Raw genomic sequence first — 16811 nt, forward strand, 5'->3', positions numbered from 1 at the left:
TTTTTTTTTCAAACGCCCCGGTTTGGCCATGGGGATAAAACTGTCTGCGAACATGGGATTGATGATGCATACGAATGAAGGAGTGAGTGGGTGGGTGAGTGGGTGAGTGAGTGAGTGAGTGAGTGAGTGAATAAGTTGCTCGGGAGAGAGAGAGAGAAGAAACATGGTGATATAGCTTGTCATGATCAATTTTAGCATTCAACCCTTTTGATATATGCGGTTTTCTTTCTTTCTTTCTTTCTTTCTTTCTTTCTTTCTTCTAGTCTGGACATATTTATCGTTGCTGTCGTTATACTTGGCCATGTCTCTTTAGTTGTGTGTGTGTGTGTGTGTTTGAGAGAGAGAGAGAGATAGAGACTGTTCAGCGCGTGGCTTTGCAGGTCTTTATAGGGCTTGCAGGTCTTTATAGGGCTTGCAGGTCTTTATAGGGCTTGCAGGTCTTTACATGGCTTGCTCTGCATATCCCTCTCATACATCCTCTCTTGTTTCCCATACAACCGCCCATTTATTGCGCCCTCTGCAAGCAACCCTTGTCAATCGTCTTGGGCCACCGCCACTCGTTCTTCGTCATGCGCCGTAGTATGTCCTCCAATACTCCAGCATACATCTTCACTGTATAAGATGCTAGCACTCATCCTCTCCTTCATCATAGCCTACCGCCGTCCCAAATTACCAAACCCAAATCCCCCAGCCCCCCTCTTGCTGCTCCTCGTTACTCGGCCGCTACCACCCTCGTCGTCAATGTCCATAGCATCGTCGCCCATGAGATTCCGCTTGCCCGTGTTCTTGTCGTCAGTAGCTTGCATGGCGGCTTCAAACCCCCGCTCCTTCTTCCTCCGCAGCTTTTCCCGGTCCACCGCCTCCTGCCTGACCTTTGCAACTTGCGCCTCGAGATCAGCGAGTGCCGAGTCGCACCGCTGCGACCATGACTGCAGGGTATTCTGGAGGGCAGGCAGAGAGCCGGGCGAGAGATCGCGGAGCGGCGATATCGACGTGACCGAGACGAGCGAATGGGCGGGGTCGAGCGTCGCTGTGATGAGGCCCGAGTAGATGGCGGTGGTGATGAGTTCCTCGAGAGCGCGGGGCGTCGGCAGCTCCAGCGCCGTCATAAGGTGCTTGTACGTCAGGGTTGCATGCGAGTGCGACAGCGGCAGCAACGACAGAAGCAAGAGCTTCTGGTGCTGCTGGGCAGAGAGTTTGGGGAGATTGGCTTGTGCTGCTGGCTGACTGTCAGTGGGAAGCTTTCCATGTGTTGCAGCAGACGCACCCTTGTAGTCGGCCCAGGTCCCCCAGGCAAAGATCTCGAGCAGCGCCAGATACGGGGCGTGCTCTTCGGAAGCCCTCAGGTTCTGGATATTCGGCGTCTGCAGCAGCTCGGCGAAGACGTATGTGTTGGGCGCGCTCGTGGCTTGCACAATCAAGTCAGATGCGGCTCGTGGGGACGTGGCTGACTTGCTCAGGGCGAGAAAGGGCTCGAGAGCATTGAGGGCCTTGGTCTGCTCCATGGCGAGCAGAGCGTGGGCGCGGGGATTGCTGTTCGGTTGGCCGTGCTGGTGGACAGCGAGTCGATGGCCTGGTGGATCGAGGCGAGCAAGCTGGAGATGCTCCAGGCAGGCGCGGCCGTGGTCGTGGTCGCGCTTTCCCCGCCAAACGGTCGGCTGCCCCACTTCAGCCTCGACACCCACGAGCCAGAGCCAGAGCCTCCTCGCCTGCCGACAAGCCAGGACACGCCCACGCCAATGGCATTTCTTCTTCTCCTCAATCATCGTCTCGCTCCAGCACCTGCACCTGGCAATATCCAACACAGCCCGCTTGAGTCGACGCCTGTTTCTTTTGGCTGCCGACACAGCCATATTGAATCCGCCACACGGACATGCAATTTCGTTAGCAGTCTGGGCACGCCACTGAATCCTGCACGCCGCAGACAAAGATATCCATCTGAGTATATGCTGACGCGCAGTGCAACACCGCCCGCCAGACGGTGAGCCGCAGTCGAGGCCACATCGCATCGCTGACGGGCTGATGTGCGGTCGCTGCGACGGTGTGAAGCGCCCGCCAGCCACAAGTGGCAAGTGGAGCGCGTTGCTTCCAGCTGCATGTCCTATCCTCAGGTGTCTCGTATGACACGAGAACCTGAGGCCCCACTCGTCGCACCTGAGCTTCACATGCGCGCGTTATCGACTTGCGCTCGTTTCAGACGGCCGAGCAGAAACACTCTGGCCCGTCGAGCCGCGCTGATTGCGAAGAGCCTCACCCGGCCGACGAACAGACGGTCACAGGTGCACCAAGCATATTGACCTCTGGACATCTTGCTATCACTACTTATTCCTTGCTTACGCATCCATCCACACATCCTGTCCCTGCATCGCGAGGGCGCCGCCCGTACTACCGCCTGCTAAACTTGGACGCCGACGCCTGTGCGCTCTGGTGTTTGCGGCCTGTCATCCCCGCCGTGCCGGACTTTATTCAGCACTAGTACGACTGAGCCTGTCGCTGCCCGCTGCTCAATCGCCATACTTATTAATTAATCCCCCGCCCTCGGAAACTACCCGAAGCTGGCCTTCTTCCTCGTCCTGCCCGCGTCGCCGCCCTCCGAGCTCCTCCGCGCGGCCACCTGGCGCGACAATACGGCTGCAATTAAACCTTGTGTCAGCCGCCGTCTCTTGCCACCTCGTACTATCTACGCTCGCCCCCCCCCTGCTCGAATGCCTGCGTATTCAATCCCGACTTCTTACTACAACCTGACTTAGACGACACCACGAACACTCCCACGAGCCGACATGGCTCCCCCGGCATCTGCCCCCGCGCACATGGCGACAATGACACTCAAGATTGATGGAATGACATGCGGCGCATGCACCTCGGCCATCGAGTCTGGTTTTCAGGGCGTCAAAGGGGTTGGAAATGTGTCGATAAGCCTGGTAATGGAGCGGGCAGTGGTACAACATGACCCTAATGTCATTACGACGGATGAAATCAAGGAAATCATCGAAGACCGAGGATTTGACGCAGAGGTGCTGTCGTCGGACTTGCCAATGTCGCATAGCGCAGACGACCATTTTCTGAGCGACTCGGAGGACGAAGAAGAGGACGTGGCTGGAAACATCGCAACCACCACCATATCAGTAGGCGGCATGACCTGCGGCGCATGTACTTCTGCAGTCGAAGGCGCATTCAAGGACGTAGCTGGGCTCAAATCGTTCAGTATATCACTTCTCTCGGAGCGTGCTGTGATTGAACACGACCCTGCAGTCATCTCTGCAGAGAAGCTGGCAGAGACAATAGAAGACGTTGGCTTCGACGCCGAGGTACTGGATACCGTGGCCACGACCCCCGCACACAAGAAGAGCAAGAGCCGGAAGCAGCAAAAGACCATGACTACCACTGTTGCCGTTGAGGGCATGACATGTGGTGCCTGTACGTCAGCCATCGAGGCTGGATTCAAGGATGTGGATGGCGTGCACCAATTCAACGTCAGCTTACTCGCCAATCGCGCCGTCGTCATGCATGACCCTTCGAAGCTCACCCCGGACCAAATCGTGGAGATTATCGAAGACCGAGGCTTCGATGCCCAGGTGATTTCGTCTGTGGATGCCAATGTACAGCAGTCGGCATCGAGCAATGCACCCGTGCAGCTCAAGATCTATGGACTCCCCAATGCCAGCGCTGCCCAGGAACTCGAGGGTCTCCTGAGAAAGCAATCTGGAATCAAATCTGCAACAATCAACTTCAACACGTCGAGAGCCACCATTCAGCGAGAGCCGCAGCTTGTCGGTATCCGCGCCATTGTCGAGGCGGTCGAAGCGGCAGGCTACAATGCACTTGTCGCGGACTCTGAAGACAATGACGCACAGCTCGAGTCCCTCGCCAAGACAAAAGAGATCCAGGAGTGGAGGCGTGCCGTCATATTCTCTGCTTGGTTCGCTGTGCCTGTATTCCTGACGAGCATGTTCATTCCCATGTTTTTGCCATTCCTCAACTTTGGCGGCATTAAGCTGATTCCAGGACTCTATCTCGGCGACGTCATCTGCCTCGTTCTTACCATCCCGGTCCAATTTGGTATCGGAAAGCGATTCTACGTGTCTGCATACAAGTCGATGCGCCACGGCTCACCTACCATGGACGTGCTCGTGGTGCTCGGTACCTCGTCTGCCTTTTTCTTCAGCATCTTCTCCATGCTGATATCGCTCCTGATTCCTCCCCACAGCAAGCCAACAACACTGTTCGACACTAGTACCATGTTGATCACCTTTATCAGTCTGGGTCGTTACCTTGAGAACAGCGCCAAGGGTCAGACTTCCAAGGCGCTGTCTAACCTCATGTCGCTGGCTCCGTCGATGACCACCATCTACGCCGACCCTATCGCCGCTGCCAAGGCCGCTGAAGACTGGGATGCCGACGAAGAGAAGCTGGAACGCCCATCGGTGGATGGAAATGCTGCTGAAGAACGGTCCATTCCTACAGAACTCATTGAAGTCGGTGACGTGGTTATCCTTCGTCCTGGCGACAAGCTCCCTGCTGACGGCACGGTGACGCGTGGAGAGTCGTACCTCAACGAGAGCATGGTCACGGGAGAAGCTATGCCCATTCTGAAAAAGAAAGGCTCTCTGGTCATGGCTGGAACTGTCAATGGCAACGGCCGTCTGGAATTTGTCGTCACTCGAGCCGGTCGCGATACGCAGCTCAGTCAGATCGTGCGTCTGGTTCAGGAGGCTCAAACCAGCCGTGCTCCCATCCAAAGACTGGCTGATAAAGTTGCCGGATACTTTGTTCCAATCATCATCACTCTCGGTCTCGCCACTTTCGTTGGATGGATGGTCCTCAGCCATGTCCTTCCCTACCCTCCCAAGGTCTTCCTCGACCACGCCAGTGGCGGCAAATTCATGGTCTGCGTCAAGCTCTGCATTGCCGTCATCGTCTTTGCGTGCCCATGTGCTCTTGGCCTTGCCACGCCTACGGCTGTCATGGTTGGTACTGGTGTTGGCGCGGAGCAGGGCATTCTCGTTAAGGGTGGCGCTGTGCTGGAGACTGCAACCAAAATCAAGCACATCGTCTTCGACAAGACTGGTACGCTTACTGTCGGTCAGATGAGCGTGTCCCAGGCCAATATTCAGGGCGAGTGGGCAAGGGCTGACAAGAAGCATCTCTGGTGGACACTTATCGGACTGGCTGAGATGGGCTCTGAACACCCGATCGCCAAGGCTATTGTTCTTTCTGCAAAGGAGCATCTCCGTCTGGGACCTGAAGACAGTCTGGATGGCTCCGTTGGTGACTTTGAGGCTGTCGTTGGCAAGGGCATCACGGCAACAGTCGAAGCAGCCCTGTCGCGCGAGCGCACACGGTACAAGGTTTTGATTGGTAACACTGCCTTCCTTACCTCGGAGGGTGTGAATGTGCCCGATTTTGTCGAAGAGCCACTGACGCCATCCGCCATGGCCAACCCCCGAGGCGGTCGATCACAATCGGCTGGTACTACGACGATTCACACGGCTATTGGCAAGACATACACGGGTACCCTCAGCCTGTCGGACACCATCAAGCCCTCGGCTCGCGCATGTGTGCTCGCACTGTCTCGCATGGGCATCAAGTCATCGATTGTCACTGGCGATACCTCTGCCTCTGCCCTGGTTGTCGCAGCCGCGGTCGGGATCGACCCTGCCGATGTCCATGCCTCGTCTACGCCCGGCGACAAGAAAGCTATTGTGGAAGACCTCCAGTCTCGTGGAGTGGTCATTGCCATGGTTGGCGACGGCATCAACGATTCTCCCGCCCTCGCTGCTGCGGATATTGGTATTGCCCTTTCTACCGGTACAGACGTAGCTATGGAGGCTGCCTCGATTGTGCTCATGACGCACACGGACCTGCTGGCTATTCCCGCGTCCCTTGTCCTCAGCCGCGCAATCTTCTTCCGCATTAAACTCAACCTTGCCTGGGCTTGCATGTACAATTTTGTTGGTCTTCCGTTTGCCATGGGCTTTTTCCTTCCTTGGGGCCTGTCGCTGCACCCCATGGCGGCTGGCGCGGCAATGGCATGCTCGTCTGTTAGTGTGGTTGCCAGCTCTTTGCACCTCAAGTTCTGGAACCGGCCTAGCTGGATGAAGGTGAGCGTCCTGGACCCCAACGCTCCGATTGACGAAAAGGACCTGGAGATGGAGAGGCAAGGTCGCAAGGGTGTGTTTAGCTTCGTGAAGGAGTGGATCAGTGATGCATGGGCGGCTAGGAGGAGAAAGAAGGAAGAGGCTAGCTACATGCTCCTGAGGGACATGGGAGAGCATTGAGGTGGGCGGGCGCATTTGGGTGGTGTTGGATAGACGGAGTCGAGACAGCGACTGTTGCTGTGTTTGCTGGAGAAGCATTCAGGATACCACTGGTTTTTTATTATTTCCTTGTTCGCGCATTGTTGGTAGATGTCTTGACTTTTGTACATAGCCGTCGACTTGTCCTAGTGCAGTAGCAGTCTTTGTATATGCATATTTCGCAAACCATGTGCCAACGAGGGCTTGCTGGTGAAGGCGACGGTTTTGTCATAGCAGAAGTAAGCGGGAGGACGGAGTTTGGACCAGCCGTGCGCTGCTAGCGGAGGGCAGTGGGGTCATTCATGTGCGCGCGTGATTGACATCGCGAACCGCGGTCAGGGTCCACCAATTGGTCACAAAGATAAGCCAAGACGTACAGCACAACACGGCGGCACTTGCGCTATCTTTGGCTGGCGCAGACTCTTTTTCTCCTCACGATCCGGGAGTGCTTGCGACACGTATGCGACGGTGATCTCTGCCACTTTTTTCGCCTACAAAGCCTGCGACGCCCGCTACGCAGCCCGCCCGTCAACATGGGGAGGAATCGTGCCGTGTCCAACGCCTCGACGCGGAGCAGTGAGCCGCCTTTACAAGTAGGTATGGTCGTGGAGCGAGCGGTGCAGAGCCTTCCTGAACTGTGACAGGAGCTGGGGAGCATGTATGACTACCTAGCCAAGGTGATACTGCTGGGTCCCAGTGGTGCGGGCAAGTAAGTTGGCCATGAGGCGAGGAGGCACTTGCAAACACCGAGTAACCAAGCCGTATAGATCATGCCTCCTGCATCGCTTTGTCAAGTCTGAGTGTATCCGAGCCTGGTTTTTCCCTGTAGCATGCCCGCTGGCTAACCACGTACTCCAGGGCGCGTGCTGTCGAGCCAGACTATCGGTGTAGAATTCTCGTCCAAAATCGTCCACATTGCCGACCGCCGCCGCTCTCCCTCGTCGTCGGCATCGCGAAAACGAATGAAGCTGCAGCTCTGGGATACGGCCGGTACAGAGCGCTTCCGCTCCGTGTCGCGCTCCTACTATCGCGGGGCCGCGGGCGCAATACTGGTCTATGACGTGAGCAGTTGGCGGAGCTTCGAGCAATTGCAGACGTTTCTCAACGATGCACGGGCGCTGGCTGGACCAGACCTGACCATTATACTTGCAGGGAACAAGAGCGATGTGGAGAACGAGGGGGAGCCTGTGGGCGTGGCTGGCAGTCATGGCGCAAGCGGTGGCGGGGGGTATGCCAGTTATGGGAGTACACCGAGTTCAGAGAGTGGACTGCCGCCGCCGACACCGTCGTCACACTCTAGTCGAGCCAGTCTCAACGCAAATCTCCATGCTTCGTACACGATAGCCCCGGAGGGCCGCGAGGTCCCGACCGAGACGGCGTCGCGATGGGCGGGCCAGAATGGAATACCGGTTGCTGTAGAAGTGTCTGCTCTCAATGGAGAGAATGTGGACGAGCTGTTCAACAGGCTGGCGAGGATGATCTTGGCCAAGATTGAGCTGGGCGAGATCGACCCCGACGATCCCGCGAGCGGTATACAGTATGGCGATTTGGGCTGGGACGATGGTGGCGGGAGTGTCAAGAGTGGGTTTGGCGACGATGGCGTTAGATATCGCCGGAGAGGGAAGAAACCTGGCGGCCTGGGTGAGTGGGAAGAAGTGTTTAGGCTCGGGGGGAGCAGGCGCAAAAGAGGATGTTGTTAATGAGGGCCGAGAAACACACAAGACTACAGGGTACGACGGCCATGGCATCTGATGGATCTAGATATTTCGTTGTGTGTTTGATTGAAGTTTAGAGTCCGGCGTGTTTCTTGCAGTTAGTAGTAGGAGGAGGAGCTCTCGTTACACGGCAGACACAGCATGTGTGGTTCTTTTTTTCTTCTTCTTTTTTTTTCTTTCTCCTCGTAGACACTGCACGGGCATGATATAATAAGGCATGGATTTGGCGATATTCACATCCGCAGAGCACTCATCATGGCTTGCACGTGGCCATCATCACATGTCAGGCCTTGTTCCCAGGCTGGCGGGTTTCGCCAAGTGCGGTGCGGGTGCGGCTCGATGTCGACGGGAATGTCGTCATACACCGACCAATGCATGCATGCCAAAGCATTTCCACACGCCACGCTACCACACACAACTTCATACGATGCAATTTCGCCGATTGCGATGCTGACAGTGCATGGCAAAGAGAGAGAAGAAAAAACTCTTCCCTTCTGCTCTCCCCCTTTTCGCCTCCCCACTGGCCATGGAGGCCTGCTAGAGGCCAGAACAACGGAAACGGCCATGTCCGCCGGAACGCGTCCGAAACCTCGGCATGGCTGCTCGACGGCCTTTTGCCACAGCACACGTCTCACTGGCCAGGCTTGCGGGCATTGGTCGCGTGCCTCGGAGCCATGTTCCTGGCAGTAGCGCGGCAAATGTTTAGTTGGTACATACGTCGCATGGGAGCAATTATTTTTGCGTCACTGATCTGGTCCCCGTATCGTGTGTGGCTTACCTACTCTTGTTGCAGCTTTTCGCGCTTTTATTCTCCACGACTCCTGTTTCTCTCTTCTTCTCTCTATCTATTGTAATACGAGATTTACGGCTACAGCCCTCTACCTGACATACTAATCACACTGTCGTTCTCACGAGCCGTTACGTCTCTCGCTCGCGCTCTCCCTGCGCGCATACCCATTCGAACTGCCACGCCCCTTGCCCCCGCCAACATGACCTGGCTCAATCGGTTGAATCCCACGCCGGCTTTCCCACAGCATACCGGCCCGTACCAGGTCGGCTCTATAGACGTCGAGATACCCTCCAGCGACCTGGACAGCCCGAGTGCGAATGCGCCTCCTGCGGATCTACCCACGGTCGCGTTCCGCTTGTTTTACCCGTGCAAGCAGGACAGCAATGAGAAGGCTGTGAGGTGGCTTCCGAGCCCGCAGAGGGAATATATCAGCTCGTACGCAAAGTTCCTGGGTGCCAGCAGCGCGTTTGCTGGAGTGTTTTCGTACGTATGAGCCGTGTGTTGGGTTGGAAAAAGCAAAGCTAATGCAAGCGCAGATTAATGCCCCAGTTGCTGTATTTTATTTCCATGCCTGTACACCACCATGCCGAGCTCCTTGCGCCACCGCCAAAGTCTGATCGATGGCCCGTCATGGTATTTTCTCATGGCCTCGGCGGCACCAGGAATGCGTATTCACATATTTGTGGCTCGCTCGCAAGTCACGGGGTGGTGGTTGTGGCCGCCGATCATCGCGACGGTAGTGCGCCTCTATCTATCCACCACACACCGGAAGAAAAAGAAAAAATGAAGCGGGTGGCGTACAGGGCGATTGACCACAAGGCTAGTACGGAGACGTACCAAGCAAGAGACGAGCAATTGCGGATACGGCTGTGGGAACTGGGCATGATCCACGATGCGATATTGAAGGTTGACGAGGGGAGGCAGCTGAAGAATGTTGCGCAGGACCAGCCCAAGGAAAGGAACGTCTTGAGCATGTTCCGGGATTTACTCCATGTCCATGAGCCCGGCGCTCTCAGCTTCGGCGGTCACTCCTTTGGCGCATGTACCACGATCCAGTTTGTCAAGTCGATTTACCACCGGCCTCAAAGACCGATTTCAGAGTACAAGCCCCTGTACACTCCATCTGAAGATTCAAGCATCGTACGCCAAATCACGCCCACTACATCTGTTACCCTGCTCGACCTCTGGACACTGCCGATCCAAAGCCCAGACACAGCATGGCTTAGGACCCAGCCCATGCCGTGTTACGACTCGCCAAGCGGCGGCAAGAACCTACTAGCCATCGCCTCGGAGGGCTTCTACAAATGGAGCTCCAACTTCCTCGAGACAAAACGCATCCTGGCGAAGCCCTCAGCCGCTAAATCACAATACCCAGCCCAACCCGGCCCACACATGTTCTACCCCATTTCCTCGGCCCATCTCTCCCAAAGCGACTTTGGCGTCTTGTTCCCCTGGCTCACGACAAAAGTCTTTGGCGCCAAGGAGCCGGAGAGAGTGCTTAGACTAAACACTCGTGCCATACTGCAGGTCCTGCGTGAAAACGGGATCCGCGTAGCCAACACCAGTGCCGAGGATATGGAGCTTGAGGCTGGTGCGGGTGAGACTACAAATGACACTGCTATTCTTAGCCACGCAAAGGATAGTGTACGTGGATGGGTCAATCTCAGCACCGATCTGGAAACAGGCCTCGATCCCGAGGATGCCGAGCGTGTGCAGGGTAAGAGGTTAGTGGGGGCGCCGACGGAGAGGGTGGGAAGTGAGGGTAAGGGGCCGGCGGATGCGATCGTGGAGGGCGAGGCGCTGGGCCAGGTTGTCGGGGGGAATGGGAGTGGCAAGCTGTAATTTGAGGACAGGTGGTTTTTTTTTCTTTCATACGATCTTGCGATGGCGCTGGATATAGCGGGATTCTTGTTTTTTGGTGCTTGTATATGATTCTAGATGAGATTCCCACGGTATATTGATAGATGTATGGACAAGGTTTACTGTTATCTATCATCAACTCGTGATGTGTTATAGCAAGTAAAAGAGACGCTATTAAACCCCTCTATCAAAAGTGATGTCCTGAGATACTTGCCACATGCTGAGCATCGCTGCCTAGTCTAGGCTTCTCATTATCCGCACTCTTGATTGGTGTGCTGTGCTTGTTCCACACTGAACCATGGTAACGCACCTCTGCTGTAACGTGTGAAGTAGGAATTCCCACTCACACGAGATGTATATGTGCCGTGCCGCCGTGTGTACAAGTAGCTTTTTTTTTGCAATTTCGCGTCGACGTGAGCCTTTACTTGTGATTCTGGCGACGACCTGCATACCGAGTTGGAAGCGCGCACTGCCATCTGGAGGGTGGCAAATAACAAACATTCCCCGACGTGTTACTTTTCCCATGTCCACATCTCTCATTCTCTGCCTTTTTCACTACTTATAGGAAAAGACCCCGCACGGCGCGTTTGCAGTCTGTTCATCACATAGACTCCATGCATTAGCGCAAGTAGCCGCAGAGACAAACACAGACAATCTGCCCCCCTTATCACATGAACTCCGGCTTCACAACAACTCAAACCCAACGGCATGGCGGCGCGCTCAAGTGACCAGAACGAGGCGATGCCGCTGAGGCCGCCGGAATGGATGCTGAATGCGGCGAGGCATGCGGTAGATGTATCCGGTGTCAATCCGCAAGAAGCGTTTGCAGCGAGGCTGCGAGAGGCAAAGGCCATGGCCGAGTCCGGTAGTCAGCAGCATCAGGGAAATATGCTTGTGCTGGCAGCGAAGATGAAGGACGTGAGGAAGATGCATGGATTGCGACTATCGAGCACAGCGGCACAGGCAAAGGTCGCACCGGTATCAAGCAGTGAGCGAGATCCAGCGAGTACAGCGACGCAGAAAGACGGCATTCAAGCAACAGAGATCACCAAGCAGAAAGGAACGACGGCAGAGTCTGGTATCCGCGCGAAGAAGAAGAATGAGAAGAAGGTGAGGATGCAGATGGAGGCGAAGCAGATTGCAAAGAAGACGAAACCAACTCCAATCAACACTGCACCACAGTTCCGCACCACAAACACAACTACATCTCCAAACGACATCAATCGCACAGATACAGATACGCTACCGCTCAGCAAGTTCCTCACATCCCAGCACGAAACAGAGCGGTACCCTGTGCACCCCAAGCTCCCAGAATGGTACACCTCCATCTCCCTCGACAGCCTCGCCATGAAGGCCCTCAACCGAAAGCGACCGGCAGCCCTCACAGCGCTAGACTCGCTCAAAGCATTCATAATCCACTGCGAGCAAGCACTCATCAGCAAGCCCTCGTCGCACCTCCCCGCGCTATGGGACAAACTGCGAGATGCCGTCCACAAAGCCGAAATCACTCTGGTCGTGACCCCGCACATACTGCGAAAAGCCAACATGCTATCCCCGGCTGTCGGACTCCCGCGCATCTTTCACAAGGACGCGGAATTCCCGCCAGACCTCAAGGCCGACGCCTACCAGCTGTACCTGCGGTGGCACAAGGGCGACCTCACGCAGGACCTGCTGCGCGGCATTGTAACGCGGAAAGCGCACAATCGCACCAGCGACAGCATCTGCGGCGAGTACCGCTCCAAGTTCCCCGTCAACGCGCGGTACCACGGACACGGGGCGCTGGTGGCGGGGCAGTGGTGGCCGACGCAGCTGTGCGCGGTGCGCGACGGCGCCCACGGGAGCTCTCAGGGCGGCATTTTCGGCGACAAGATCGAGGGTGCGTATTCCGTCGTGCTGTCTGCCGGTGCTGCATACGACGACATCGATGCCGGCGACGTGGTGCAGTACAGCGGCACCAAATCTGCCTCGTCGACACCCACAGACAACACCAGAGCACTGCTTGCCTCGCGCGCCCTGGGCAATCCCATCCGCGTCATTCGCTCGGCGCAGCTGGGCCCCCAGAATAGGTTTCGCCCGCACCGCGGCCTGCGCTATGATGGGCTGTATGTCGTTACGCGGTACGAGGTGCTGGATGCGGAGACGGCGAGTTATCGGTTTCGGCTGGAGCGGTGCGCAGGCCAGGATGCGATTCGGTGTGAGGGCAAGGCGACGAGGCCGACGGTGTGGGAGGTGCAGGAGTATGAGCGGTTGAGGGAGAAGGGGGCGTGGTAGGCTGGTGGATGTGAGTGGTAGTGGTAGTGGTAGTGGTAGTGGTAGTGGTATGTCTAGCAGGTAGACAGGGACGTTGAAGTGTAAATGGAGGATTGAAAGTGGTTGGCAGAGGAGGATACCACGAGCCATGAAATGAAGAACACCGAGATGTATAAAAGAAACTACAATCTATCCAATTGCAGATACTTCCAATTCACTGTACAGTGTATTGATATAGATACCCGTTTCTTACGTTGCCAGCACACGCCAAATAAAATACACTCTGAAACGCACAGTCTTTCTACTCGTCACTCTCTTCCTCTTCCTCTTCATCATCGTCCATGTCAACATCCTCATCACTCAAGCCCTCAATATCAACATCTTCCTCGTCCTCTTCCTCTTCATCCTCACTCTCATCCTCAAACACCTCTCCATTCCTCTGCTCCGCCTTCTCCGCCTCTTTCCTCTTCTTATCCTCCGTCTTGCGCGCATCCTCCAGCATCTTCTGCTTCTGCTCTCTGCTCTTTCTCTGGCCTGCTACAAAAGCGCCCAGAGGACTCTTGTCCCATTCCACATCCTTCAGGAAGCCCTCAACACCCGCACGGTTGTTAGGCGCAAACTCAACCTTGTTGCGCTTCTCCTCGACCCAGCGCGAGTTTGCCTCGAGCTTCTGGACAAGGAGGCCAAGCAGAGAAGAGACTTTGTTGTTCTTGTTTCCGCTGCTCTTCTTGGTCATGGCCTTTACCCAGCGCTTGAGCATGACGATAACGGGGAGCGCGAGTTCGGGAAAAGCAATGTTCTTGGTCCAGAGGACGAAGAACTCGGAAAGGAGTTCAGCTACTTGCTCGCCGATGCCATCTTGATAGACGCGTGTCCGTAGATAAGCCTTGGTTGCGCGGATGCTGACGTTGAAATCGAGCGCTTTCAAAGTGCTGGGCTTGGGGGGCTTCTTCATTTCTGCAGAGTTCAGAACCTCGACTAGGGCGGGCGCGAGTGGAATGTATGTCGATGTTGCTGAGGCGATACGGAGGAGCGACCGCACAAGTTGGAAGCGGAGAGGGAAGTATTGCGATGTCGGGATGAGGCGCATGGCTCCGAGCGTGACTTGGACAATGGGGTAGATGAGTGGTCGTAGCGGCGATGGCTTTCCAGCCTCTGCTTCCCGGAGAGACTCGCAGTGCATCGAGACGACACGAGACCAAAAGTCTAGCGAGTGAATGTACTGCCAGTTGTATACTGTCTTGTAAGAGTCCTTTGTCTTGTTCGTGATACTTGTGCGGAGATGGATCGCAAGCTGGCGGATGAAGCCAAAGCCTGTTGTGTAGCCTACTGTTGGGTCGATGCCCCAGAGTTCAGATGCCGTGTTCTTCATAAGGTTGATGCCCTGCACGTTGTGGACTGTGGTGTTTCTTGCGCCCTTGACCAGGCCTTGGTATGTTTGCTTCAAGACTGCCTCGCGGATACTTGGGTCCGCAATGACGACCAGCCGTCGCAAAACGAGAAAGGCCGACACTCGGGTGCCGTCGTTGTTTGCACTGTCGGCCCATGCAGCGGCGACAGAGCGTGTGACCTCGCGAATAATCTTCTTGAACGAGAGAATGTATGGGAGGAGATTTGCCAATGAGTCGAGAGTCATTTTTAATGTTTTCGCATCGGCCAAGTTCTCAAGCAGATGGTGCATTGAGACGGTATGCGACTTGAGTAGTGGCGTGAGGGTGCGGAACTTCTTTGTATCGGTAGGCACGCGACTGTGATTGTTAGTGATTTGCTGAAACGGGGTGGTGGATGACTTACACTTTGCCGCCAGCACTCTCCTTGACCGGCAAGTGGTGCTGAAGAACCTTGGGAACCAGCTGGAGAGTTGTTACCTGAACCAAGTGGTATACTGCGTGCTGTTAGCATCAAGATTTCTCCAGGATAGCGGAAGCAACATACCATCTGGGTCCGTTATCGAGTACTTGTACGACTTTCCGCCATCCTCGTCGTTCATGTGTGCTGCAGAGCGGAATGCAAGGACAACCTCCTTCATTGCGCGCAGAGAGTGCTTGGATTCCATCGATGCTTTCCATTTCTGAACAGTCTTGACTGTGAGCTCGTTGCCGGTGCCCTCTGCCTCGTCGGCCTTGTGCTTCTTTCGCGGTGTGGCCTCGTCTTCACTGGCGGAGAGAGCATCAATCTCGGCCAGGTCGGCATCTTCGGCAAAGTCGAGCAGCTCAGCGTCGTTCTCCTTGAGATATTTGTAGAACTCGGGGTCCTTCTCCGCCAGGCCGGCAAGCTGTTCCTTGTGGGCATCAATGTCGTCGCCCGAGTCGCTCTCGGATCCAGAGTCGTCGGAGGCGCCAGGCGCCTCTGCCATTTCCTCGTCGGAGCCCTCTGAGGCATCCTCGTCGACGGGCGTGCGTTTCCGCTTGCCCGTCTTGGGCTTGGTCTTCTTCTTGCTCATCTCTGGTATCTGGAAGCCGCCCTGGAAGAATTGGTCCATGGACATGTCGGCCAGCTTGTCGTCCTTTGCCCCGTTGGCCTTTGACTTCTTGGCGGCCTCTTCCTCGACGTCGTCGGCGCGCGCATTGTCTCTGGCCTTGCGCTCCTTCTTCTTGGCCTCCATCTGCTTCCTCTGCTTGATCTTGGCGACATCCTTGCGGCGCTTGATGGCGTCGCCGAGCTTGTCCTTTTGGAACTTCTTGGTCGCCTTTGACACGGGCATCTCGGCGATACTGGGGGGGAATTTCCGTGGCAGGGACGGTGGTGTTGGCCAGACGTGCAGCTGGTGGTTGAAAAACTTGGGCGCTCGAAAAAGTTCCCAGCGCTAAGGACCCTGCAACCACTAGCGCTTCCCCACGCCATGGATGCTCGTGCTTGGACAGGCAGCAGGCACCGCACCACCAAGACAGGCTGGCCGTGAAGCTCGCAGCCGTTCACCACGCCCATCACGGCCGAAACCGTCGTCATGTACACCACCAGACCGCTCGCCTATGCGCCGACGCCCTACATCCCGCGCTCCAATCTCGCCGCGACCATCAACCTCGACGAGGTATGACGCGCCGCGGTCCCACCCGATGATGCGCCCATCACTGACTGGCCGTATAGGAAGCCAAGCTATCGACAACCAATGCCGAGCGCGACCTCAACGACTCGCTCGCCGAGATCTACAGCATCATCATCACCCTCGATGCCGTCGAGAAAGCCTACCTGAAAGACTCGATTGCCGAAGCCGACTACACCGAGACATGCAGCCGCTTGATGAAGCAGTACAAGTCGAACCTGGCCAACGAGACGGTCGCACGCGCATTTGGCGACCTGAACCAGTTCGCTAGGGAGTGGCATGTATGTATGGCCGCGCGCGGGCACCTGTTGCAGGCTGACCGCATACCAGATGGAGTGCCCCAGGGCCGTTGAACGGTTGCGCGTCGGCATACCCGCCACAGTCGAACAGGGACCGTCGAGACCAGCACAGCAAGGCGACTTTGCCGACGCAACGCTCGTGGTGAATGCGACCGAGACGTTTATCACGCTGCTCGACGCCATCAAGATCGGGCTGGTGGAGAAGGACACACTGCACCCGCTGCTTGTGGAGATCATACAGGCGGTTAACAAGGTGACTGATGTCGACTTTGAGAGCAAGGGCAAGATTGTGCAGTGGCTGATTACGCTGAATCAAATGCGCGCATCCGAGAAACTGGACGACGAGCAGGTGCGCGAGTTCCAGTTCGACATGGACCAGGCATATTATGGGTTCAAGAGCACGCTGAAGAAGGCTTGAAGCACTGGGTGGTACCATGAGCTCTAGCTTCGCACGGGCCCGCTGGACTTTTGTGAGTACCGCGCCCCGCTCGCCAATAGTTGTGACCGCGCCTCCGCCATAGTCAATTCAACAATGACCATGCTACATGGTACGGATTG

At 56.0% G+C, this 16811-nt stretch overlaps 7 protein-coding genes across 7 annotated transcripts; 5 read left to right on the plus strand and 2 right to left on the minus strand.

The window, feature by feature from the left end:
* Window positions 1–653: 653 nt before the first annotated feature.
* On the minus strand, window positions 654–1505 carry SETTUDRAFT_86169 (uncharacterized protein; the record flags this gene model as incomplete). Its single annotated transcript, XM_008022257.1, has 2 exons — window positions 654–1219; window positions 1268–1505. 2 exons carry the CDS (start codon window positions 1503–1505, stop codon window positions 654–656), a joined length of 804 nt encoding a protein of 267 aa, XP_008020448.1.
* A 1080-nt stretch (window positions 1506–2585) lies between these two features.
* SETTUDRAFT_162017 (uncharacterized protein) lies at window positions 2586–6483 on the plus strand. The gene has a single exon (XM_008022356.1). It carries the CDS (start codon window positions 2781–2783, stop codon window positions 6276–6278), a length of 3498 nt encoding a protein of 1165 aa, XP_008020547.1. The 5' UTR covers window positions 2586–2780; the 3' UTR covers window positions 6279–6483.
* A 238-nt stretch (window positions 6484–6721) lies between these two features.
* Window positions 6722–8176, plus strand: SETTUDRAFT_162018 (uncharacterized protein). Its single transcript, XM_008022357.1, has 4 exons — window positions 6722–6889; window positions 6941–7005; window positions 7064–7098; window positions 7155–8176. The coding sequence occupies exons 1-4, from the start codon at window positions 6830–6832 to the stop codon at window positions 7994–7996; spliced, it is 1002 nt and encodes a 333-aa protein (XP_008020548.1). The 5' UTR covers window positions 6722–6829; the 3' UTR covers window positions 7997–8176.
* Window positions 8177–8903: 727 nt separating this feature from the next.
* Window positions 8904–10775, plus strand: SETTUDRAFT_170230 (uncharacterized protein). Its single transcript, XM_008022358.1, has 2 exons — window positions 8904–9284; window positions 9338–10775. The coding sequence occupies exons 1-2, from the start codon at window positions 9001–9003 to the stop codon at window positions 10641–10643; spliced, it is 1590 nt and encodes a 529-aa protein (XP_008020549.1). The 5' UTR covers window positions 8904–9000; the 3' UTR covers window positions 10644–10775.
* A 1161-nt stretch (window positions 10776–11936) lies between these two features.
* On the plus strand, window positions 11937–12917 carry SETTUDRAFT_112873 (uncharacterized protein; the record flags this gene model as incomplete). The annotated part of the gene is made up of 1 exon (XM_008022359.1): window positions 11937–12917. A coding segment is annotated over exon 1 (909 nt), but the record flags the coding sequence as incomplete, so codon positions are not given.
* A 295-nt stretch (window positions 12918–13212) lies between these two features.
* SETTUDRAFT_170231 (uncharacterized protein) lies at window positions 13213–15639 on the minus strand (the record flags this gene model as incomplete). Its single annotated transcript, XM_008022360.1, has 3 exons — window positions 14847–15639; window positions 14706–14796; window positions 13213–14659 (listed from the first exon to the last, which is right to left on the minus strand). The coding sequence occupies exons 1-3, from the start codon at window positions 15613–15615 to the stop codon at window positions 13213–13215; spliced, it is 2307 nt and encodes a 768-aa protein (XP_008020551.1). The 5' UTR covers window positions 15616–15639.
* A 204-nt stretch (window positions 15640–15843) lies between these two features.
* Window positions 15844–16723, plus strand: SETTUDRAFT_162021 (uncharacterized protein). Its single transcript, XM_008022361.1, has 3 exons — window positions 15844–15942; window positions 15999–16235; window positions 16285–16723. The coding sequence occupies exons 1-3, from the start codon at window positions 15859–15861 to the stop codon at window positions 16669–16671; spliced, it is 708 nt and encodes a 235-aa protein (XP_008020552.1). The 5' UTR covers window positions 15844–15858; the 3' UTR covers window positions 16672–16723.
* The last annotated feature ends 88 nt before the right edge of the window (window positions 16724–16811 follow it).

This window comes from Exserohilum turcica (genome assembly GCF_000359705.1).
Source record: "Exserohilum turcica Et28A unplaced genomic scaffold SETTUscaffold_1, whole genome shotgun sequence".
Classification (NCBI taxonomy): domain Eukaryota; kingdom Fungi; phylum Ascomycota; class Dothideomycetes; order Pleosporales; family Pleosporaceae; genus Exserohilum; species Exserohilum turcicum.